Source organism: Antechinus flavipes, chromosome 2 (genome assembly GCF_016432865.1).
Source record: "Antechinus flavipes isolate AdamAnt ecotype Samford, QLD, Australia chromosome 2, AdamAnt_v2, whole genome shotgun sequence".
Classification (NCBI taxonomy): domain Eukaryota; kingdom Metazoa; phylum Chordata; class Mammalia; order Dasyuromorphia; family Dasyuridae; genus Antechinus; species Antechinus flavipes.
In genome coordinates, this window is record NC_067399.1 from 103,531,157 (window position 1) to 103,557,197 (window position 26,041).

Genomic DNA, 26,041 nt, shown 5'->3' on the forward strand with positions numbered 1-26,041 from the left:
ATTTTCATCCCTGCTGACAGCATCTGACAAAATTGCTGGAAATATCATGCTAAAATGCATTGGATTTAGCACACAGCCTTCCACTGGTGACTGGGAAAACGTAATAGTATCTAGTATTACTACTAGAGATTAAGATGTTATCCATCTCCAGAGAAAGCAATGATAGGTGTAATTATGGATAGCATATATGCATATATGTATGCATGTATATGTTTATAGTATATGTATATGTATGTAAATCTATATTTTTATGAGTTTAACATAGCTTTCTTTAGGCTAGGGGAGGGAGAAGAGGAGAAAAAATACAGTAAAAAGTGTACAACAGAGAACAAAAGGAAACCTAGAAGGAGCAAAGAAAAGTTGGTTATCTTTGGAAACGATGTATAGTGTTTATTAGATAATTTTTCTTGAAATGGAAATTTATTGTTTTATAACAATCTTTTCTTATGTTTTGCTATGTACATGGAAATATCCTTATTTTTTTTCTTTTAAAAGACAAATTTCTAGTCAATAACATGGTAATATAGTATTGATAAACCCAAGACTGTAGCTTCTGGGATAAGAACTTACTATTTGAAAAAAATTGCTGGGAAAATTGGAAAATAGTATGGCAGAAACTAGGTACTAACCAACACCTAACACCCTATAACAAGATAAGATTGAAATGGGTTCATGATTTAGATATAAAGAGTGATACTATAAGCAAATTAATACAACAAGGGATAGTTTACCTGTCAGACTTGTGAAGAAGGGAGGAATTTATGGCCAAAGAAGAATTTAGAGAATATTATGTGGATTATTTTGATTAAATTTAAAAGCTTTTGCACAAACAAACTAATGCAGCCAAGATTAGACAGGAAGCAGAAAGCTGGGAAACATTTTTAGCAGTATTTCTGATAAAGGCTTCATTTCTAAAATATATAGAGAACTGACTAAAATTTATAAGAATACAAGTTATTCCCCAATTGATAAATGGTCAAAGGATAGGAACAGATAATTTTCAGATGAAGAAATTAAAGCCATTTCTAGTCATATGGGAAAAAAATTCTAAATTATTATTGATTAGAGAAAAACAAATTGAGAAAATTCTTAGATTGACTAAGATGACAAGAAAAAATAATGATAAATGTTGGAGGAGATATGGGAAAAGACATGAATGCATTGCTGGTGGAGCTGTGACCCAATCATTCTGGAGAGCAATTTGAAATTATGCCCACCAGTCTTTAGAGGACCAGAACTCTGAAAAGATATACTTGAATCAAGGACAGCAAGGTGCTTATAGTTAAGCACCTATTCAGTGTGAGATAATGTTCTCTAAACATATACTTAATGTGATATGGTGATGAAAAGGTTGTACATGCTCAGTTGCTGTAGTGATGTAATCATACTGAAGTATTTAAGGGTTGGGAAGACTGGGAACAAGGCTCTCAGCCATAGACAAGACACAAAGACTCGGGACTTCATCTTTGACCATACATCCTCGTGAGTCTCCTGCCTCCATCACTCCTCCACTAAAACCAAGGATCCTAAGATCCTCCAGAGAGCTAGGCCAGACATTACACCAGGCTATCAAACTTTTTTTTTTTTTTTTTTTTTTTGCTGAGGCAATTGGGGTTAAGTGACTTGCCCAAGGTCACACAGCTAGGAAATATTAAATGTCTGAGGCTAGTTTTGTCAGGTCTTCCTGACTTCACGGCTGTGCCACCTAGCTGCCCCCGCACATACTCTTTGATCCAGCAATCTCACTACTAGATCTGTATGTATATAAAGATCATAAAAGAGGGTAAAGGGCCCACCTATGCAAAAATATTTGAAGCAGCTCTTTTTGTTGGCAAGGAACTAGAAACTGAGTGGATGTCCATCAATTGGGGAATGGATGAATAAGGTATGGTATACAAATATTATGGAATATTATTGTTCTATAATAATCAGCAAGTTGATTTCAGAATACCCTGTAAAGATTTATATGAACTGATGCTGAGTGAAGTGAGCAGAACCAAGAGAACATTGTACACAGTAATAAGAAAATTGTGTGACTAACTGTGAAGGACTTGGCTGCTCTCAATAATGCAGTGATTCAAGGAAATTCTAATAGAGTTGGGATAGAAAATGCCATGTAGGGAGAAGACCCAAACAATACTGCACTTTACAGTACTTTAAATGGCTTCAAGTTCCTTCCTGAAACCAAGGCTTATCTTTTAAACATTCATATCCTTCTGGTGATATTGGATGGCTGCAAGTCATGGAATATTACAATTTGAAAAAAAATTAGTTATATATCATCACAAAAGATGGATTACATGACAAGGTGTACTAGGTACAAATAGAGAAGAAATAGGCCAATGAACAGTTTTTATGTACTCTACTAATAAATCCATAATGTCAAGAGATCTAGAGGAAGGTCTGAGAATTAAGGGAACTCCCCATGAAGGATTTACAAAAAGAGACAGACAGGAATTCACTGCAGTACAAAAAAAGGCACATTGGATTTGATGTCAGAATAAAATAGGTCCAAATCCCAGCTCTCCCACTTATTACCTAGTATGACCTTTAATTTTCTGCATATATATGACTTGAACATTCTGCATCTCAGTTTCTTCATTTTAGGGTTTTTTTTTTTTTTAAGAGGTATTGCATTAGATGAACTCCATCTCCATCTCAATCTAGGATTCTAAGAAACTTGAATAAGAAAGCAGTGTTGGATTGTAATGCTCACAATTGTAGAAGGACCCACATCGATGAGATCATTTATAGTTCTGTTGAAGTATAAGCATCATATTCGCCTACATTACATATTCTATGCGTATAGAGACTATCTTACCCAAATTTCATATAGCGCCCAAAACTTAGTACAATGTTCACAAAATAAAGTACTTAATTTTTTAAAAGTTTGTTGGGATTTAAACAAAATACTGTTTCCCTTCCTGGAATATCTTTCCTCTTTCCCTCCTACTTATTAAAATCCCATCTTGTTTTTCAAAGATGCATCATAAATCTATTTCCTCCATAACTGCAGGCAACATAAAGCTCTCCTCTTCCTGAATGGTTTTTGTAATATTCTCTCTAAAATGTAATATTCTCTGTTGAGGTTTTCTTGGGTCCCTGGAGGCAGCCTTCCTTTCAGTTCGGTAATCACCACAAGTGCAGCTAGGGATTAAGGTCCAAATCCTTTTATCTTTCCAAGTCTTGTCTCCTTTCCTGGGGCCCAGTTAACTTTCTTATAGTACTGATTCTCTATTATCTTCTTCCTGGGGCTGGGCAGCTTTCTGGAGAACCTTTCAGTCTGGCCTTGGTTCCGAGAGCTTGAGATCTTGCCTGCCTTCTCTGGCTTCTGAATCTCCCCGACAAAATCCTGGCCGAGGCTCCTAGTTTATATGTCCCACACTGAGTATAAACCAATCATTATATCACTAGGAAATTTGTTGTATTTGTTGTAGGATTAAATCAATGCTAAACTAGCTTTAACTATTGTCTCCTCAATTTCACTTAGTACTTTATTTCTAGTTCTGGCCCATAACATCTCCTTGTAGGATTAAATCAATCATACTGAACCATGCTAAATTAGATAACTATTGTCTCTATCAATTCTTAGTACCTTATAAAAATACTTTGTTTCAAGTTCAAAGTTCTGGCCCATAACAGGTTTTAGTGTATATTGTCTACACCAAGGCTTCTTAAATATTTTTCCATTTACAACCACTTTTCGTCCAAGAAATTTTCACATGACCCATTATCAAGTTCAAATCTATTGTGTTTTAATAGTATAATGGATTATAATATCCAGAAATCTCTTATTTAATTTTGTAAATAATCCCAGTGAGTTCTTCAGCATCAACATGGGATTGTGCCTAAATAACATGGTTTAAACCAGTTCTTACCAAATAGGAGTAAAAAAAAAAACAAATTAATTATTTGTAATATAAAAAGGAGTAAAAATCCCAGCTATCATTTTTTCCATCTCTACATATAACTTAAAGACCAGAACTACAGCATTATGCTTTGAATAAAACTTTAAACAAATTTATTTTTCTCTTTTAAAAAAAATATTCCTAGAAAAGCAATTTGTTTTAAAAAATGGAGAGATGTAAGCTAAATAATAATATAACTGGATAGATTCATTATTGGTTGAATGGCCAGACTGAAATATAGTTTGATGTCAACTTGGAAAGGGATTTGTGCTTGAGTTGATGCTATTTAATACTTTCATCAATGACTTAAAGGTACAAGTGACATTCTTACCAAATTTATAGATGACACAAAGCCAAGGATAGGTAACACTTTGGATGATAGAGTCAAGATCCAAAAAGATTTTGACGGAATGAGTTAAGATAAAATTTAATGAATATTGATATAAAATCTTACACTTCAGTTTAAAAAACTGACTTTATTAAATAGAAGATGAAGGAAGTATGGCCAGATAGCAATTCATCTGAAAACATAAGTTTTACTGGATTGAAATCATAACATGATATGACAACTGAAAAAGCTAATTCAATCTTGGACTGCTTTAAGAAGCAAAGCTTCCAGGAATAGGGAGACAACAGTTCCTTTGTACTCTGCTCTAGTTAGACAAAAGCTATTCAGTTTTGAACATCACATTTAAGAAAGAACATTGAGAAAGAAATCAACCACAAGAGAACCACCAAGAGAATAGTTTCTAATCCAAGATGTAAGAAGTACAGCTGAAGAAAGTGATATGTTTACAACTTTAATAAATGCTTACTGACTGAGGAGACTCAGTATATTTGAAAGTTTTATCTGTGAAAGACTGAAAGATCATTTGATAAATCAACGAATAAACTTTTGCTAAGTGGGCTACAATGTGCCAGGAACTGTGCTAAGCACTGAGGATACAAAGAAAAGTGAACAATAGTCTCTACTCCTAAGAAGCTCACAATCTAATGGGGGAGACAATATGCAAATAACTATGTACAAACAAGTGACAAATAAAATAAACTGGAAATAATTAGCAGACAAGAGGCAAAAGAATTAATATGTGAAAAGGCTTCCCATAGAAGGTAGGATTTTAGCTGAGACTTGGAAGAGAAGCTAGAAGGCAATGATAAGGTCGTTCCAAAAAAGGGGAAAGAACTATGAAAATGCTGAGTAGAAAGACAAGAATTTTTTTTTTCATGAAACAAGGTCAATTTCTTTGAAAAATCTTTGAGGATATATGGTAAAAAGGTAGAGAAGGACCACATTACGAAGTACTTTAAATACCAAATAAAGGATTTTACATTTGATTTTGTTGGAGAAAGGGAGGCGTTGGAGTTTAGTGAATTAGAATAGTGACATAAAAGTGTGCTTTAAGAATATTGGTGATTGAATGGAGGATAGACTGGAGTGAGAAGAAACTTGAGCCATATAAACATATCACATGCTTTGCAATAGTCCAGGCTTGAGGTGACAAGGGTAGAGTTCATGAACACAGAAACTGGAACACTTGTGGGTAATGGCAAGACCAAGAATATAACCATGTTTTGTATTGTAGCTATGGTCCAGTGGAATAAGCTATGTAAAATAATAAGTTGAAGAATCGGGAGGTTAAGGTATTTGAGAGAGGATTGATATATATTTTTGAATTCCCTTAGTATGAAGGCAACAGGTGTACAGGAGAAAAATATTATGAGCCAAGTAATGGACTCATTTAAGGAGTGTATCCTGGAGGTCACTATATAGCAGTTACCACAATTTTGACTGGGTAGGGCAAGGGAAATTGGTATTAATAGAGTACTTATTACATGGTAGAAAATGCCAAGTATTTTATACAAATATTATGTCATTTGATCCTCACAACAACCCTATAAGTTTGGTGCAATTATCCCCATTTAATACCGTTGAGGAAACTAAGGCAAAAAGAGGCTAAATTAAATTTGCCCAGAACCACACAACTACTGAATGTCTGAGACCAAATTTGAACTCAGGCCATCCTGACTCTAGGGCTAGCACTTTCAAGACTTAATGAGACCAGAAGATGGAAAGAATGAGAAAGGAAAAGATTTAAGATAGATTTGATATATTCTGTGTTTAAAAAAAAAAAAAAAAAGCTGATTTGGTCGATGTTAGGAAAAGCATTTTAATAATTACTTAATAATTAAAACTATGGCGTTCTTTAACCAGAGAACTTCAAGGTAGGGCTAGATGACCACTTCTGAGTAAGAGTAGATGGCCACTGGGGTCTCTTTCAACTCTTCTTGTTTGTCCTTGTTTGACCCCAAGAGAGACATGATATCAGGGAGGTGATGCCATGACTTGCAAGTGAATTGGATTTCAGTGAGGGAAGGCTGCCTCACTTTCTCCTCTGACGCCTTCTATGTCCATTGGCCAGATATAGATCAGGATGACTGGAGTTGAACTTGGATGAAATAGGAGACCTTGGTCTTTTTAAACGAAGGTCTTTGACAGATGTAACTGTGACATCCAAATTCTATGAAATCCTTGCTTCAATTTCCTTTTCAAATTTGCCTTCAAATCACATATAAAAGAGACAGGCAACTAAATGGTCCATAGCACACAATGCTGGACTCAGGAATGAGAAAATGCTAAGTTCCAACCCTGCCTCTAAGGCCTGAAGTCATTTTCCAGACCCTAGGCAAGTCACTTAAAACACTCTCTGTCTCAATTTCCTCATCTTGCTCCCACCTTGCAGAGTTGTGGTGAAGATCAAATTTTTAAAAACACACAAATAGAGTAATGCTATGTAAATGCTGGCGGCCATCGATAAATAAATAACACTGTCAAATGAAGACTGAACAAAACTGAATTTTCTCCAATTTTACAAGAAGGCTCTAATTTTACCTCACCCACTATTCCGTGTTACTTTGGGAAGCCCCAAACTTGGAGCTAGTATGTTACCAGAAATAATTCACTTTAAGGTTTTATTCCTTTGTCACACTTTTTTTTTTTTTGACGGGAGAGGGGGTTTGGAAATTTAGGGGTGTAATGCATGGAGCTGCTGGCCTGAAAAAGTCATAAAATGGGAAGAGTCCAGATGACTGAATTTTCAGATATTTTCATAGTGTTACCTAGAATCTGGACACAGGAGAAATCTTTCCAACCACGGATCTTTTTTGTCTATTCCGGCCCCGCTCCCTCGGTATTCTCGGGATCCTGGGGCCCTTCTCCTGACGGGGTCCCATCAGGAACAGCGCTAGCCCTTCCTTCTTTTTTCCTCTCGATTCCCTTCCCCAAATCCTGTTCTTCTCTCTCCTATCTACTTTGCTTTTCCTCTTCCTGCCTTCTATTCTTCCCCTTCCGGCTTTTCCTGACCTTAGAACTAAGGCTCCCCACACTGATAGCCAGTAAACTGCAAGCGGAAGGAGTTGATAACCTAGAATCCCGACTTGCTTGAACTGCGTCGTGGGAAGAGTAGGAAAAACTACAATGCCCAGAATGCACCTCTCTCGGGACCTGTCAAAGGCCTTTTTCTTCTGCCGGCTCCATCTCAACCTATGGGTCTTTAATTATGATCATAGCTTTTGGAGATGTTTTCTTATAGAAATATTTTTTAAAACTACTAAGTCAAGAAATTTTAGAAGGTATAGGTCAGCAAAAGTATTTCTAGAGGGGTAGTAAAGGGAGAAGGGAGGTAAAACACGAGCTGGCATTTTAGTTAGGCATTTAGTATCGCCACCTACGCCTGAGGGTCCTTGGCCGGGGCTGTAGGAAACCCCGTGAGTTGGCGGGGCGGTCTCTCTTTCGGATCCGCCATCAGCGGGTGAGTGTGTCCACGCTTTGCTCTCTGCTGCGGAGCCGACCTTCTTCCCATCCGTTTCCTTGGACCCTTCCTCTTACCTTTCTTTTCTCCTCAGGTGGACCCATTACCACAATGCAGATTTTCGTGAAGACTTTGACGGGGAAGACCATCACCCTTGAGGTACGGACCTCCTTGGCCTGAGCGTGCGGGGAGGGGCGGAGAGAAGGTGAGGACCTGGTGCCGCGTTTTCCGGCCTGGGTCCGGGTTCTGAACCTTGTTCTTGAATCCGGGGTATTTTGAGGCCCTTTCTCGAAGCCGAGGAGTGCGGTTAATTCTGGGCGCCAGGTTTTTTCTCCAGGACTGAAATGGGAAGCCCCGGGTCTGAGACTCCGACCTCACTCGCCGGATCTTGGCTCCCTGGGGCTGGCGCGGGGACGGAAATATTAGGGATCCCGAGACTCGGAGCACGTGGGATTGGCCGGTTGGGAGCTCTGGCCGGAGCGGGACTGAGGACAGGCGTTTTTCCTGCTCAGGCCTCTTGATAAGCGGCGAAACCTGCAGACGTGGTTCACGCTGTTAAGCTTTCTACTCGTGGTGGGGGGTTGCTTAACTAAAGACCCGCAACTTTGAAAGGGATGCCCATTTCCTAGGGGAAGTGATTGTAAACCGAGAAATCGTTCTGTTCTTAGGTCGAACCGTCCGATACGATCGAAAATGTCAAGGCCAAGATACAAGATAAGGAAGGCAAGTTGTCTTTATACTCTGCATCTATCCACTGATGTTGCCTTAGAGACAAATTGTATCTGAGAATCGAATGCAAGCCAGCAAGCATTTTTTTTTGAGCTTCTAGTATGCACCAACTACTGTTTAAAACATTAAGAATATTAAAAGATGGGAGGGGACGGGCCTGCTTTAAAAAGGACCTTTCCATTCTAAGTTAGGAGAGACCAGTAAACTATTATATGTAAACAAAGCAAAGATGAGATGAATTAGAAACGATCCCAGAAGAATGTAGTGGCGTGAAGGGTGTGTTAAGAAAGGTATTAGTTAGGGTTTTATCGGGGATATAATGGAAACCAGTAGGGACAATTCCAAAAGGTTTATTTCAGGAATAGCAAAGGGGTCTTGGCTCAAAGGAGGGGAGGAAAATTAGAAAGGGGCTAAGTGGAAAGGGTTAAAGCTCAATTGTCTGATCTTGGGGGTGATAAAAGAAGCATGTGTAAATGGTCAAATCTGGGAGTGATAAAGGAAGACATCTGGAAGTTTGGGGGGGGTTAAAGTGGTTGTTAAAGGCTGTTGAAAAAAATTTTAAGATGCCTTTCTAAAAATTTCTGGGGTTGTCTTTTATTAGGTATTCCCCCTGATCAACAAAGATTGATTTTTGCTGGCAAACAACTGGAAGATGGACGAACTTTGTCTGACTACAACATTCAGAAGGTAAAAAATAGCAAATACATTCAATTCTAAGTGTTTTCTCATCCATGAGCAACTCAGCTTTGTCAACATATAATTGTATCCATATTTATACTGTTTTGGGGTTTATAAAATGTAGGAATAAATGATTTCTAGTGAAGGCACTTAAAAGTGTGTTTATTTTGTTTGTTTAGGAGTCCACTCTTCATCTTGTTCTGAGGCTTCGGGGTGGTGCCAAGAAGAGAAAGAAGAAGTCTTACACCACTCCCAAAAAGAACAAGCATAAGAGAAAGAAGGTTAAGCTTGCTGTTCTCAAATACTATAAGGTAAATAAGCATTTACAAATGGTGCTTTTGGCCAAATGAGTAGTGTTAGCATTTATTTAAAAACTTTTAAGAAGTACTGCTGTTCTTGGCCATTTATTTCAGCTCCATTTAGCCATAATTTGCAAACTGGGTTTCTGAGATGAAGGCCATAAAAACAGGCTTTATAATAGCATGGAATTTCTGAACTTTGGGGTGGCATTTGGAGAATTCAAGTATGAGAAAATTGAGCACAGGCTCTTAAAAATGTTTTGTAGGTTGGTCGAACTGTTCTATAAAGTGTGCTTTTTTAAAAGATAACTTAAAATATTTTTCTGACTTATAGGTTGATGAGAATGGCAAAATTAGCCGTCTTCGACGAGAGTGCCCTTCTGATGAATGTGGTGCTGGAGTCTTTATGGCTAGCCATTTTGACAGACATTATTGTGGGAAGTGCTGCCTAACCTACTGCTTCAACAAACCAGAAGACAAGTAAATTGTATATGTGTTAATTAAAAAAGTCAACTATTTTTTTGGAGTCCTTAAGTTTATTCCATATTTGCATGTTAAATAGATTCCTGTTCATTTAAATCCTCCTAAGCATTGTGCTTAAGATTTCTTTACTACTTTTATGTGTCTTTAAGAGAGATAATAGTCCTGTAATGAATCTGGCAAACATGCTGTGAGTGATAACATTGAGAGGTTGGCTCATTCTTATTTGAAGAGACTTTAATCAAAGGACAGTTGCTTCTATAGATTTATCACTGTCTTTATGTTAATACCATATGAAAATATTTAGATATAAGGATACCCTGTTAATGTAACTTAGCCTTTAAAACTGGGTAATCAGTTCTAAAGAGGCCATGATAGACATGCTACCTATGTCCTAACAGGTAGACTTGGATATTTCTGCATGTACCCAATCTTGTTTTGCTTGACCATAGATTTCTTTAAAAGGTTTTGTTTTTCAAAGAGGAGGAAAGGAATATAAATTTGTTAAACTGCAACAAGCCTGGAGGTATGCCAATATACTTTGGTGTATAAGATTAGTAAGGGATTTTTCAGGATTCGATGATATACTTATTTATAGTGTTGCAATTACTTTTTTTTTTCCTAAGTCAGTTTAGTAGCTTAATTTCTGCTATATATAAGGGCATGCTTCAGATTTCATAGTTTAGGAAAGTCTCTGGGTCAGTGTTAAAAAGAATTTTTTTATTTTCTAAGTATACCCTTCAAAGAATGAACAATTAACACATTAATTATACTTGGCTATCATTTGAAGTATCTGAAAAGTACAGTCACAATAGTGGAGAGGCAATTGAAATAAATCAAAAGATGTGATTTTTATTTTACCTTCATTGTCGATTGATTTGCCCCAGAGTTAACTACTCTGGGACTATCTGTAACAAAACTCAGTTTTATCTAGACGAACTTAGATGAGTCTTCCTGACTGGAGGCCACTGCACCACAGACTTTTTAATGTCCTAAGGCTATCCCATCTTAAAATTAGGATAACCTTGTCTTTTTTCCCTTCCATTAAAAAAAAGTTAAAGATCTCAAAAAGAAACCCAGTTATGTGGTCCTGGCCTGCAGAGAAAGTGCATCCAAAAGAACACAAATAATAGGAAAAAAAGACATTTAACTTATACACTAAAGGATTTCCACAGTGCCCTTTAGTGCCTATAATTTTGGGACAACAGAAGGGGTGTTTTGAAAAAGTATCCAATAAATGTTAAAATGACTATAAAATGGCAAATATAGGTACAAACTACTTAGTAATTTCCAGCACTTTTTCCCCCAAAAGCATTAAAGATGTATACATAAAGATGCTCTAATAAATAAAGCAAAATATTAGGTTCAGTTACATTTTTAATGTAACAATTCAAAATCCTGGATCCCAAGAAATCTTATGTAAAACTTCTTTCTCTTCAAAGCAAATAATTTCATCTCCAGTCATAAACTCGATTTTTGCTTCATCCAAACTTAGACCACAATCCATTCCAGTTTTTACGACTGAAACATCATCTTTGTGATGTTTCAGTGAAGTTAACAATCCTAAAAAAACAAAACAAAACATGCTAGCCATTAGAATTGATTTAAAACAGTATGGATGGTTTGACTTACCTCCAACTCAGTTCTACTTTCTGTGAAAAAGAAATTGCTACTTCCAAAGACAGCCCATCTATCTCACTCAGGGCTAGCTCTAATAGCAAATTTTTGCTTACATTAAACTTAAATTTGCTGCTTTGCCCAGGGCTTCAAAGGCTAAGTAGAGCAAGTCTAATCCTACTTCCAGCAAACAGCAAATACAGATACCATGTGCTAGATACTGCTGAACACAGTTTCTACAATGCAAGTCACAGTCTAATGGGGAAAACATGCAGATGATAAAAGGGATAAGCAAAATTAGAGGGAAGGCAAGTTTGGGAAATACTTGGAAACAAATCAGTTTTGATTTATCTTCTCTCCCTAGTCTATTACCATAGACTACACATTAGTTGCTAACAGTTTCTTTGATGATCCTGGCCCTATACCAGCTCTAGTCAACTCTTTCATGCAATATCCATGACTGAAAACAATATGCATGGGATGCCAGAAATGTAACTTCCATCATTCTGTGCACTTTATTCTCACAATTTCCTGGCCATATAATTCCCAGATCTTTCTAGTTTTGTTAAGATTTCATCACTATTAAACTTCATAAAATTCCTCAATTTGTTCCAATTGGAGATTTTGGAGGAATCCCAATTTTATCATACAATCTATTACTCTTTTCCTTGCTTTGTTCCCTGCACACTGAATAAACGTGCTTTTATTCAACTTGCATCAACTGATTACATCATTTAAATGTTACCCTTTAGATCTGATTTTTTTTTAAACATTCTGAAGAACATATTTATGTTGTTAAACAGTAGACATAATAGAAACACTTCTAATCTATTAGACTTATCTAGAAGAATCTAGAAGACTAATACTAGTCTTATAATGATTACAATAAAAAATATTTTTGATGGTTAGTAAAAAGCAGCTTAGTACTGGGCATTTCATACTGGAAACAGAAATTACAAAGAAAATAACTATCATAAGAAATTTATAACAAGATTTCCAAGTCCCAGGAGAAGAGACTGTTAAATCCAAGATTTTATTACAACTGAAAAAAGAAGTCAATTGCTTGAACAATTAGAAGATAGAATAATATGGGTCATAAAAGAACTCTGTTCAATTAACATTTGGTTCTATTGCCACTTTTGCTAAATATTGCAGTCAAAAGGAAAATCTTGCATAATGAAAAGGAAACTCAATGTTTTACTTACCTTTCCAAATAACACATCCATTACGAATTAATTTAAATTTCATTTTTTTTTCTAATTGTCCCTTTTGGACTCTACAGCCTGCTACTGGAATTTGTTTTTTTCCCACTGTCACAGAGAAGGTAGCCAATACAGATGCTTCACCTTAGGGGGGAAAAAAAAGAGTTTACTGTGCCAAAATCTAAAAGGGCTGATATACTGGGATTCTTGCATTGTTATTCTGCTTTATTTCCTAATAAGTCATATAAAGAATATTAACTAGTACAAAGAATAAATCTTAAGTTCTTAGGCTTCACTGATTTTTATAATTGAGTAATGCGAGGATTAAATAATACCAAAGGATTCTTCTGATGCTCTTGGAAGAAAAAAGAATCATATTTAGATTACAAATATAGTTCTAAAAAGTGAATTATCTTTTTGAAACAATAGTACCATTACAGCAATTTCAGATATTATAATCTCAATTAATATCTAAGTTTCATGACTTTCTCTTCATTTAAGATCATCTACCTGCCTTCTTCAGTGTTCCCTTCCAACAATTAGCTTTCCTTTTCAACAAAAACCAAGCAAAACCAATTGAAACTGATTTTATATATAGTTCTGCACCTCTCCAAGCAATAAAATAACAAAGTTTCTCATGTCTTCTCCAGAATTAAGATTGGTCATTATGACCACACAATGTTCAATTTTAATGTTTTTTGTTTGTTTTTATTATTCTTATGTATACTATTTACTTCACTTTGCATCAGTTCATACAAATCTTTCCATGCTTCTCTAAATTCCTCATCTATTCCTTGGATATCCTTGACCTTTTGTTCTTCCAGATGGATTCTGTTAATATATTTTCTAGCTGTATAAAATAATTTTGTGGTAGTTTGGCATGGCATTAAATAAACATGTTAGTTTAGGTAGAGTATTATTTTTATATTGGCTCAATCTGTCCATGAGAAATTAATATTTTTTCAATTGTTTAGATCTGACTTTATTTTTATAAAGAATATTTTGTGATTATGTTCAAATAGTGCCTGAGTTTGTCTTGGCAAGCAGATTCCCAAGAATTTTATATTACTTAGAGTTACTTTAAATAGACTATCTTTTTTCTACTGAATTTTGTTGGTAACAGAGACATAATGATTTCTGTGGGTTTAATAAAAAGTTTTATTTATGCTACTTTTTAAATATATTCTCTGGGATTCTCTACATATAATATTGTCTGCAAAGAGTGACAGTTTTGTTTCTTCACTGCCTGTCTTAATTCCTTCCATTTCTTTTAGTTCTAAAGCTAACATTTCTAGTACCACATTGAATAATAGTAATGATAATAGGCATGCTTGCTTCACCTCAATTTATTTGGAAGGTTTCTAAACTTATCCCCATTACAGATTATGCTTGCTGATGGTATTAGATAAACACTAATCATTTTTAAGGTAAGCTCCTTGTATCCATATACTCTAATCTTTTTAATTGGAATGGGTGTACTACTTTGTCAAAGACTTTTTCTGCATCTATTGCGAAAATCATAATTTCCATTGGTTTTGTTGTGGATGTGGTCAATTGTGCTAATTTTCCTAATAACGAACGTATTCTACATTCCAGATAAAAATCACATTTGGTCATCATTACTGTTATATATTGATGTAATATCCTTGATAGTATTTTTTTTTAATTTTTTTACATCAACATTCACTAGGAAAACTGGTCTGTAATTTTCCCTCTCTGTTTTGGTCAAATAGTACATGTGAAGCCTCAAAGAAAAATGTAATTTGTTCTTAGACCCAAAAAGAATTCCTGGAAGAGCTTAAAAAGGATTTTTAAAAGCCATTAAAAAGAAAAATTAGGAAAAAGAAATGATTAATAGAAAAGAATCATAGTGGGAAAAAAAGGCAATAGCATAAGATAACACTAGTACTACGCAAGACTTGGCAGCTTCTATATTAAAGAAACTGAAAAGGGCAGCTAGGTGGTACAGTGGATAAAGTATCAGCCCTGAAGTCAGGAGGACCTGAGTTCAAATGTGGCCTCAGACAAACACTTCCTAACTGACTCTGGGTAAGTCACTTAAACCCAAATGCTAAAGCCAAAATAAAAAATAAAGATGAAGAAGAAAAAGAAGCTGAAAACTTGTAATGTGATATAACAGAAAGCAAAGGAGTTAAGATTACTACCAAGAATCACACACCTATCACAATGGAATATAATCTTTCAGAGAAAATAATTGACATTTAACAAAAAAGAGGACTTTTAAGCATTCCTAATGAAAAGATTAGAGCTAAATAAAAATATTTGACAATACAGGACTTCAAATACAGGACTCAAGGGAAACATAAAAACAAGAAACAAGAAAACAAGAGATTCAATAGGGTTAAACTATATTTCTATATGGCAAGATAATATTTGTAACTTATTATAAGCAATTGGAAGATGTATATAGAGGCTGTGGATATAAGATGACTGATGAAATGTTATCTGCAAAAAATAAATAAAAGGCTGAGAAAGACAACTGCACTGGAAAAAGGAAAGGGGATACTGAATGGGATAAATTATCCCATGTTAAGAGGCATGAAAAAAGCTCTTATAATAGGGAGGAAGATGAGGAGTGGGGAATGGTGGCCAAAGCTTAAACTCTATTCTCATCAAAACTGGCTCAAAGAAGGGAATAAGATACATACTCAATTAGATATAAAAATCTATTTTATGCTATAAAGAAGGAAAAAAGAGACAAGGATAAGATAAGGAAAAACAGAAGTGGACAAAAGGAAGGGCATATTGGGGAAGGCAACGATCAGAAGTAAAACACTTGTGAAGAGGGAAAGGATGGGGGGAAGAGAGGAGAATAAACAAGTGAAAACAGCATGGAAGGAAATAGACACTTAATCATGCCTATAAATGTGAATGAGATGAATTCACCCATAAGACAGAAGCAGACAGCAGAATAGGTTAAAAAGCAGAATCCTACAATATGTTCTTTACAAAAAACACATGTGAAGCAAAGCCATACATATAAGGTAAAGGTAAGGGGCTAGAACAGAATCTACTATGCTTCAAATGAAGCAAAAAACAAAAAAAAGTAAACATGATCTCAGATAAAGCAAAAGCAAAAAAAGATCTAAAAGATAAAGGACACCCTATCTTGCTAAAAATACCATAGACAATGGAGCAATATCAATACTAAATATACATGCACCAAATGGTAAAGCATCCAAATTTTTAGAGAACGTAAGTGAATTACAGAAATAAATAATACAGCAAAACTATACTGGGGATCGGGATGGGGAGGAATGTGCCTCAAACTCTCCCTCTCAGAATTAGATAAATCTAACCACAAAAATAAACAAGAAGTTGAAGAGCTGAATAAAACTCAGGGAAAAGTTAGATATGCTAGGTGTCTAAAGAAAATCAGATGGGAATAGAAAGGAATGTATCTTTTTTTTTTTTTTTTTCTCAGCACCCCCACACACACAAAAAAACTATTAAGGATCCAAAACGTGAAAGCAAAAATAATAAATGTATCATTTTCAGATCATAATACAATAAAAATTACCTTCAATAATAAACAATGGAGAGACATTAAAATTAATTGCCAATTAATATAATCTTTTGACCTAAATGGGTCACAGAACAAATCAGAGAAACAACTGATAATTTCATTAAAATGGCAACAATGAGAAAACATGCCATAATTTATGTAACACAAAGCAGTACTTAGATGAACATTTCTATCTCCAATTGCTTGCAATAATAAAATAAAGAACAGATTAATGAGTGTGACATTCAACTAAAAAAAAAAAAAAAACAAACTAGAAAATGAACAAATACCCCAATTAATATTAAATTGGAAATCCTGAAAATCGAAGACATTATTTAAAAAAAAAAGCTAAAAAATTAAATTAGAAGCTGGTTTTATGAAAGGAAAAAGAAATATATTCATATGATTGAAAAAAGAAAAGAAAACCAAATTACTATTAAAAATGAAAATGGTGAATTCCAACCAATAAAGGAGATACTTTTGCCCAATTATATGCCAATAAAATAGACAATTAAATAAAAGGGAGAATAGTTACAAAAACAAATTACATAGATTAGGAGAAAAAAGAAAATAAAATATTTAAATAAACCAATCTTTGAAAAAGAAACTGAAAAAAATCCATCAGTGAATTTCCTAAGAAAAACTGTAAGAACAAATAAATTCACAACCAAATTCTACCAAACATTTAAAGAACAATCACAATATTATACAAACTATTTGGAGAAATAGGTAAAGGAAGAATTCTATCAAATGCATTTTATGACTCAAATATGATGCTGATATCCAAACCAGAAAAAGCCAAAACAGAGAAAGAAAATTAGAGATCAATTCCCTAATGAATATTGATACAAAAATTCTAAATAAAGTATTAGCAAAGAGATTACAGTATATATCACAAGGATCATACACTATGACCAAATGGGATTCATACCAGGAATGCAGGACTAGTTCAATATTAGAAAAACTATTAGCATAGTTGGCCATATTAATAATCAAATCAACAGAAATCATGATTATCTCAATAGATGCAGAAAAAGTCTTTGACAAAATACAATATCCATTTTTATTAAAAACATTAGAAAGCATAGGAATAAATGGAGCTGACCTTAAAATGATAGTATCTTTCTGTAGCATTAGCTGTAATGGGGAAGCCTTCCCAATAGTCAGGATGAAGCAAGGATGCCCATTATCACCTCTATTATATAAGATTATATTAGAAATGTTAGCTATAAAAATAGAAGAGAAAAATAAGTTTAAGGAATTAGAACAATGAGGAAACAAGATCATCACTCTTTGCAGATATTATGATGTTATATTTAGAAAATCCTAGAGATTTAACTAAAAAACTATTTGAAATTAACAACTTTAGCAAAGTTGAGGGATACAAAATAAACCTATATAAATCATCAGCATTTCTATTTCCAACAAAGAGATAGAGAAATTCAATTTGAAATGACTATGGACAATATAAAATACTTGAGAGTCTACCTACCAAAACAAACCCAGGAATTATATGAGCACAACTATAAAATACTTCATACAAATAAAATCAGAGCTAAATAACTGGAAAAATATTCATTGCTCACAGGCAGGCTGAGCCAATATAATAAAAATGACAATTCTACCTAAATTAATCTGTTTACTCAGTGCCATGCCAATCAAATTATCAAAAAAAATTTAAAACTACAAAAAATAAAATTCATCTGGAAGAAGAAAAGGTCAAGAATATTCAAGAAATAAATTGAAAAAAAAAAAGTCATGGAGGAAGGTGCTTTTGCTTTGAGCTTTTTGTTCCCTAATAAATGGTCATCAAACTGGATATAAAATGCTAATTATGAACACAATCTGGTACTGGCTAAGAAATGAATGGTGAATCAGTGGAATAGATTAAAATTACACACTAAATAACCATAGTAATTTAGTATATGATAAAGCCAAAAATCTAAGCATTTGGAACAAATATTCATTTGACTACTGCTAAGAAAACTGGGAAACTATATGGAAGAAACTCAGTATAGGCCAACATAGCATACTGCATACTAAGAAACAGTCAAAATAGTTGATACTATAAGCAAATTAAGGGAGCTTGTCAGATTTATGAACAAGGAAAGAATTTAGGATCAAAGATGTATCCAAGATTAAAAGACAAGCAGAAAACTGAGGGAAAAAATTTTGCAGCAAATAACTGATACAGGTCTCATTTCTCAACTGAGTCAAATGTACAAAATTTAAGTCAGATGAAGAAATCAAAGCTGGCTGTTGTCATGTGAAAAATGCTTTAAATCACTATTGATTAGAGAAGTGCAAATTAAAACATTCTGACATATAACCTCACATGTTCTCATCAGAATGAAAAAGGAAAATGATACAGGGAATGCAGGAAAACTGGAACACTAATGTACTGTTGGTAAAGTTGTGAACTGATCCAACCATTCTGGAACACAATTTGGAAGTATGCCCCAGGAGCTAAAAAATACTTTTACCCAGAGATACTACTCCCTCATCTATATCCAAAGACATCAAAAAAAAAAAAAAAAAAAAAAAAAAAAAAAAAAAAAAAGAAATGGATCTATTTGCATAAATATATTTACTAGATCTTTTCTGTGGTGACTAAGAATTGAAAATTGAAAGGATGATCATCAGTTGAGAAATAGCTAAACAAGCTGTGTTATATGATTGTGATGGAAATATTATTGTGCTGTAAGAAATGACAAGCAGGATGATTTAAGAAAAAACTGAACTTATGCACAGTAAAATGAACAGAACCAGGAGAATACTGTATACAATAACAATATTATTTGAAAAACTGTGAATGACTTAACTATTATCAGCAATGCAATAATTCAAGGCCATTTCAAAATCTCACGGCAAAAAATACTCTCTGCCTTCAAAGAAATAACTGCTTGACTAAATACAGACTAAAGCATGCTATTTTTCCACACTTTGTTTTTCTTTCTTCTATTTGAGTCTTCTTGGATTAAATGATTTAATATGGAAATGTTTCACATAAAAAAAATTGATTTAAAAAAAAAAAAAGCAAATGCTTGGTAAAATTCACTTGTGAATCCATCTGGCCTCAGGGATTTTTTCTTAGAAGTTTCACGGATGGCTTGTTCAATTTTTTTCAAAAACTGGATTAAGTATTCTATTTTTTCCCAATCTGGGCTGTTTTTGTAGGTTTTCATTTAATTTAGATTGTCAAATTTATTAACATATAATTGGGCAAAACAGCTCCTAATAATTGTTTTAATTTCCTCTTCACTGATAGCAAATTCACCCCTTTCATTTTTTTCAAATTGACTAATGGTTTATTAGGTTTTCATTTTTTTCATAAAACTTGCTTCTAATTTTATTAGTTTATTGGTTTTCTTACTTTAAATTTTTTTTTAATCTCTCCTCTGATTTTCCATATTTCCAATCTGGTGTTTAATTCAGGATTTTAAAATTATTTCTGTTTTTTCTTATGTTTCATTCCTAATTCATGGATCTGTTTTTTCTCCATTTTATTGATGTAAGCAAATAAAGACAAATTTTCCTCTAAGTACACTTTGGCTATCCCATAAATTTTTGTATGCTGTCTCATTGTTGTCATTCTCTTTAATGAAATTACTGATGTTTCTATTACTTATTCTTTGAACCATTCATTTTTAGATGATTAGTTTCCCATTAATTTTTAATCTCTCTACTGCCTACTACCAAATATAATTTTTATTGCATTATAAATTCAAAAGAATGCACTTAATTTCTGCTTTTGGTAGTAAGGATTTTATGCCATAATACATAGGCAATTTTTGTGTAAGCATCATAAAGCCTGAAAAAAGATACATTCCTTTCTATTCCCATTCAGTTTTCTCCAAAGAGCTATCATATTTAACTTTTCCAGAATTATACTCACCTCCTTCTTAACTTCTTTATTTTTTTGGTTAGATTTACCTATTTCTGAAAGGGGAAATCTGAGGGGCTTCACTAGTATGGTTTTATTGTCTATTTCCTCTTGAAATTCATTCAACTTCTTCAAAAATTTAGATGCTATCATTTGGTGCATATGTTTAATATTGTTGACTTCATTGTCTATGGTACCTTTCAGATAGTTTCCTTCCTTGTCTCTTTCTTTAACTATATTTTTGCTTTTGCTTTCTCTGAAATCAGAATTGCTATCCCTAGTGGGATTTCTTGTTTCAGCTGAAGCACAATAGATTCCCAACCCCTTAACTTTTACTCTCTGCATGTCTCTGTACTTCAAATTTATTTCTTGCAAACAACTTACTGTAGGATTCTGGTTTTTAATTCATTTTGATACCCGCTTCTGTTTTATATGTAAGTTCATCCCTTTCACATTTATGATAACTGTGTATTTCCCTCTATCCTACTTTTAAATTTTTTATCCCTCTCTCTCTTTTACCTTCACACTGTCCCTGTTCAGATGAGTTTTACTTCTAATCACTCTGCCTCCCCTAATCCATCTTCCTTTCAGTCCCCATCCTCCTCCTTTTATCCCTATTACTTTTAAACTTCTTTATAGGATAAACTAGATTTCTGTATCTGAGTGTATATGTTATTTCCTCTTTGAGTCAATTTTAATGATTAAGCTGTCATCACCCCATCGTCCCCTTTAGCTCTTTTATGTGAGATAATTTACCCATTCTATCTCTCCCCTCATTCTTTTCAATCTTCTTTCACACCCTTTATTTTATTTATTTGTTGAAGTGATCCCATCAAAGAAAGGCACCTTATATACACAACCTCTGTGTATATTCCTTTTAGTGATCCTTATGGTAATAAAGTTCTTAAGAGATACAAATATTATTTTGCCACATAAAAATATAGTTTAATCTTACTGAATATTTTCTGTTTTCCTTGTTTCTTTTTTACCTTTTTGTTTCCCTTGAGTCTTGTATTTGAAGATCAATTTTTTTTTTTTATTCAGCGCTGATCTTTTCATTAGGAATGCTTGAAAGTTCTACATCTTGTTAAACAATTTTTATACTTTTTTAAAAAATATTTTTACATTTTTATCCCTTGAAAGATTATATTCAGTTTAGCTGACTAAGTAGTTTGGGTTGTAATTCTAACTCCTTGGCTTTATGAAATAAAATATTCCAAGTCCTCCAGTTCTTTAATGTGAAAGCTGCCAAATTTTGTGTAATTCTGACTGTAGCACCAAGATATTTGAATTGTTTCTTTTTTGGCTGCTTACAGTACTTCTTGACCTGGGAGCTTTGGAATTTGACTATAATGTTCCTGGGAGTTTTCATTTTGATATCTCTTTGAGGAGGTGATCACTGGATTCTTTCCATTTATCTTTTGCCCTCTAGTTCTAGAAGATCAGGGCAGTTTTCCTTACTAATTTCTTACAAGATATTGTTCATGCCTTTTTTTTTTAAATCATGGCTTTCCATTCCCTAAATAATAAATTTTTTTTAATCAAAAGATGCCCAAAGGACTATAAAATCATGCATATCCTTTAATCTAACTATTCACTACTAGGCATGAATCACAAAAGAAATTTTAAAAAGATAAAGGCCTTATATGTTCAAAAATATTTATAACAACCCTTTTCTCAGGGCAAAGAATTGGAAAATGAGGAGATGCCTGTTAACTATGAAATGGCTAAATAAACTGTAATATATGATTAAGATGAAACAGTATTGTTCTTTGGGAAATACTGAGCAGGAAGCTCTCAGAAACACCCAGAAAGTTCTATGAACTCAAGCAAAGTGAAAGGTATTGTATGCAAAATAATAGCAATGTTGTGGAATGTTCAACTATGAATGGCTATTTTCAGCAATACAACAATCACAACTACTTTGAAGGGCTGTGGATGAAAAATGCTATCCATACCTAGAGAAAGAACTAATTGTGTCCAAATATAGATTAAAGCATACTCTTTAAAAAAAAAAAAAAAAAAAAAAAAAAAAAAAACCATAGCTTTCAGATGGTCCTGTAATTAAAATTATCCCTCGTGGATCTATTTTTCAAGTCAGTTTTTCTAGTAAGAAATTTCATATTTTTAAATTTTTTTTATTCTTTTGACTTTGTTTTATTGTATCTTGATGTTTCACAGAGTCACTAGCTTCTACTTGCCCAGGTCTAGTTCTTAAGTAATTATTTTCTCTTCAGTGTACTTTTGTACTTCTTTTTTTCATTTAGCCAATTCTATTTTTTAAGGAATTATTTTCTTTAGTGAATTTTTGTATATTTTCTACCATTTTTTTGGTATTTATTTTACTAAGCTAGTGATTCTTTTTTTTTCATTATTCTCTTGCATTATTCTTTTTCTTTTCCCAATTTTTCTTCCACTTCTATCAATTTAAATGCTCTTTAAAGCTCTGCCAAGAGTTCTTTTTGGGCCTAAAACCAAATTACAGAGGCTTTATGTGTAGCCATTTTGACACTGCTGTCCACTGCTCTAAATTTGTGCCTTGGTCTTCCTTGTCACCATAGTAACACACACAGAGACAGAGTACATATTGATTATATATACATGTTAACAATATGTATAAAATGTAGACTACATATAGTCAATTTTTTTTTTTGGTTTTCTGTTTTCATTTTTTTCTCCTTTTCATTTTTTTTCATTCTTATATATTTTCTTCTTATATTGTAATTTGATACTTTTAAGTGAGAGTTTGACTTTGCTCTTGCACTGTCCCAAGTTTCTTGTGCTGGGGCTCAGAGCCTTGCTGCTAGCTTACATTGAAAGATAAAGCCTTTCTGTTGGCCTCCCTACTTGAAATATCACGGCTGGCTAACCCAAAGGCAGGATCTCACAACTTGTTAGTAATAGGACCAAGCCCCTGCTGATAGTCTGAACTGTGAATGAAGTCACTAGAATAAGATCTTGCAGTAAAGGGCAGACTGCTAAATTGCCTTCAGGGCCTTTGCAGGTTTACTGGGGAGTAGGGCCCCTCTGGTAGATTGTCCCAGGGCATGGAGCTTTGCTGCAGGCTTCCTGCTATGAGGCAAGTTGCTATGTTGTCCTCCCATCCCAATGAGACAGATTTTTCCTGATGAGTGGGTAAGCTGCTTCCCACTCCTAAATATGTTCTGAGGTGATTTTGAAGTTATTTGGAGAGAATGATATGGGAGGACTTCAGGGAGTTCCTACCTTACTCGACCACCCTATTTATTTTAGAAATATAATCAGAAATCATCTCCTATTTATTTTAACAGATAGGGTTGTCTTAAGCTGAAGGATAGATGGGGGGTGGTTATGAGACTAGGGAAGAAAGCTGAGTAGAAATGTCATATAATTAAAAGGCAAAAGTTAATTAAAAATTATAACTTATAAAAAGTTTAATTAGGTTTTTAAGGTTAAGATATAAATACCTACAAGTAGATTTTTTTAAGGCTAAATTTTTTAGATGTTATTATCATTATTAAGCTATGAAGATTAGGGGAAATTGCAGTGATGTGGACTGAGTGTGCAATATCTCTTGCCAGTGACTGTTATCTTTATTCCAAATGCAGGCTTGAAGAAGGTGATGAAAAATGAAAACTCTACACATTCCAAGAAAACAGAATTTAAGGCTTTAATGGGAGAAAAAAAAATGAGATATGAACGATAAAAGGGCACTTGACTTTTGTTCAGAAGTCAAAAGAGTGACAGAGAAAGAAAAAGAATGAAACAGGCACTTGTACAATTACATTTTGAAAGAAATGAAGACTTCTGGAAAAAGGAAGCTGAAGATGTTGCTTATCCTCCAAAAAAGTGACATAATAGAAAGCTATTAAAGCTATCATTCAGCAAAGACTTCAGGAAAAAGAGAATAATTCCCTGCTCAAGTGTACTGAGATCACTATTTACAACTTAATAACAACAACACAAATGAAACATCTTCCTTGGACATTTATTCAAGACCTAATACAGAACCCTCCTAAGCCTTGGTAAAAATGAATGGCAACTCACCATTTCTGGTAATTTATATGGACATGCTGCCAAAAGAAACCTAAATAGTATTGCTAATTGAAGTATCAGTAAAGAAACTAAAGTTCAAAAGAGATTCAAGCTTGTTTTCCTTATTGTTGCTCACTAAAGGCAAGAAATGCAGATGAGAAAATGAAAATGGGAAGTGAACAGCTGGTTAAGATAGTGTCTGAAAATAGAATTTGGCTTTCAGTACTACAGCTTTAAATTAAAAATTACATATTCCTGGCCAGAGATGAAATAAACCAAAGGCTTGTCAAATATGTTTGACAAGTATCAAAAATCTAATCAAAAGGGCTTTAAACTAAGAAAGATGGGGGAGGGAGGTTACCTATATATATCCCCCAAGTAAAATACCACAGAGAACAACAGCTAAAACACTCAGGGAAAAGGTCTCAATTGTCTATAAACAAATGCCCAAAGTTTAAGCAACAAACCAGAGCAAAGCTTCTTAAATTGTGGGCCATAACCCACGTAGGGTCATTAATTAAATGTAATTCTTGTGAAATTATGATTTATTATCAGCAAATATTTGATTTTATTTACCTACATATCTACAGTTGCATAAAAATTTCTCAGGTGAAAAGGAATCATGAGTGGAAAAAATGTATTAAGTCCTAAACTAGAGGAACTAGAAGATTTAATGCAAGGATACAAATTTGGTCTAACCAAAATCAGTGAGACTTAAGGGGATAAAAATCATAACTAGATTATGGATCATGATCAAATACAAAAAGTCCTCTTAGAAAAGCTCCAAAAGTTTTTTAAAAATCAAATAAGAGAGATAGAAGAAAAATTAAGAAAAAAGAATTATGCAGGAAAATGATGAAAAAACGATCAACAGTTTAGAAAAGGAAGCACAAAATTTCATTGAAGGAAAATAACTCACTTTTTTTAAAAAATAGAATTGGTTAAATAGAAAGAAAAAAAAAACACTAAAGTAAAAATTTCATTAAAAGCAGAATTGACCACAAAGATACAAAAGCTCACTGAAGAAAATCATACCTTAAAAATTAGAAGTGAGCTGGTGGAAGCTCATGACTCTATGAGATACCAAAAAACAGTCAAACAAAATCAAAAAAATGAAAAGATAGAAGAAAACATAAAATACTTCCTTGGAAAAATAACCAACCTGAAAAATAGGGAATGCTAATAAAAGGGAAGGCAGACTGAGAGAGGGGATGTTCAGAAGCAAAACCTAATGAAAAGTGATAGAGTGAAAGGAGAGAGAATAGTATAAATGAGAGCAAAACAGGATGGAGGGAAATACATAGTAATAATAACTGTGAATGTGAACAGGACGAATTCTCTCATAAAAGCAGATAGCAGAGTGGATTAAAAGCTAGAACCCTATAATATCTTGTTCACAAGAAACACATTTGGGGGCAGCTAGATGGTGCAGTGGATAGAACACCAGCCCTGAAGTCAGGAGGACCTGAGTTCAAATCTAGACTCAAGACACTTAGCATTCCCTGGCTATGTGACCTGGACAAGTCACTTAACCCCAACTGCCTCAGAGAAAAAAAAAAGAAAAGAAAAGAAACATTTGAAACATAAAAGACACACAGAATAAAGGTAAAAGGCTGAAGCAGGACATATGCTTCAGCTTAAGTTAAAAAAAAAAACAAAACAAGTAGCAAACCTGATCTTGGATAATAGCAAAAATAGCTCTAATTAAAAGAGGGATCTTAGGCTGGTATTGGCTTTGCCAGGAAAGTGTTGGCATGTAACTGACATGTAGTTGGTATGTCATTGGGTATTTCATAGATGTTCACAGGTGTTGGTGTGTGATTGTCATGTTGTTGGCATGTAACTTCAGCTACATTAAGGGATCAGAGAACTTGGAATATGATGTCTCTGGAAGGC

At 33.9% G+C, this 26,041-nt stretch overlaps 3 protein-coding genes across 6 annotated transcripts in view; 1 reads left to right on the forward strand and 2 right to left on the reverse strand.

Moving 5' to 3' along the window:
* The window catches only part of CLHC1 (clathrin heavy chain linker domain containing 1), a 64,907-nt gene extending 57,330 nt beyond the window's left edge, over positions 1 to 7,577 (reverse strand). Inside the window, exon 1 of the mRNA XM_051975304.1 lies at positions 7,026 to 7,577. The gene's annotated coding sequence lies outside the window, so the exon portion shown is untranslated. The remainder of the gene's footprint in view (positions 1 to 7,025) is intronic.
* An 87-nt stretch (positions 7,578 to 7,664) lies between these two features.
* Positions 7,665 to 9,941, forward strand: RPS27A (ribosomal protein S27a). The gene is made up of 6 exons (XM_051975306.1): positions 7,665 to 7,717; positions 7,812 to 7,876; positions 8,386 to 8,440; positions 9,048 to 9,133; positions 9,304 to 9,435; positions 9,758 to 9,941. The coding sequence occupies exons 2-6, from the start codon at positions 7,829 to 7,831 to the stop codon at positions 9,905 to 9,907; spliced, it is 471 nt and encodes a 156-aa protein (XP_051831266.1). The 5' UTR covers positions 7,665 to 7,717; positions 7,812 to 7,828; the 3' UTR covers positions 9,908 to 9,941.
* A 667-nt stretch (positions 9,942 to 10,608) lies between these two features.
* The window catches only part of MTIF2 (mitochondrial translational initiation factor 2), a 50,891-nt gene continuing 35,458 nt past the window's right edge, over positions 10,609 to 26,041 (reverse strand). For all 4 annotated transcript variants that reach the window (XM_051975299.1, XM_051975300.1, XM_051975303.1 and 1 more), the window contains 2 exons: positions 12,726 to 12,866; positions 10,609 to 11,466 (listed from right to left, as the gene is read on the reverse strand). In XM_051975299.1, the coding sequence (XP_051831259.1) occupies positions 11,294 to 11,466; positions 12,726 to 12,866 (314 nt within the window). In that variant the 3' untranslated portion in view covers positions 10,609 to 11,293. The remainder of the gene's footprint in view (positions 11,467 to 12,725; positions 12,867 to 26,041) is intronic.

What these genes read in the sequence shown, in the direction of transcription:
- RPS27A (XM_051975306.1), top strand. Translation starts at nt 7,829, where the DNA reads ATGCAGATTTTCGTGAAGACTTTGACGGGGAAGACCATCACCCTTGAG. An exon ending in GGAAGACCATCACCCTTGAG is followed by an intron (nt 7,877 to 8,385) that starts GTACGGACCTCC and finishes TTCTGTTCTTAG; the next exon opens with GTCGAACCGTCCGATACGAT. An exon ending in CTGTTCTCAAATACTATAAG is followed by an intron (nt 9,436 to 9,757) that starts GTAAATAAGCAT and finishes TCTGACTTATAG; the next exon opens with GTTGATGAGAATGGCAAAAT.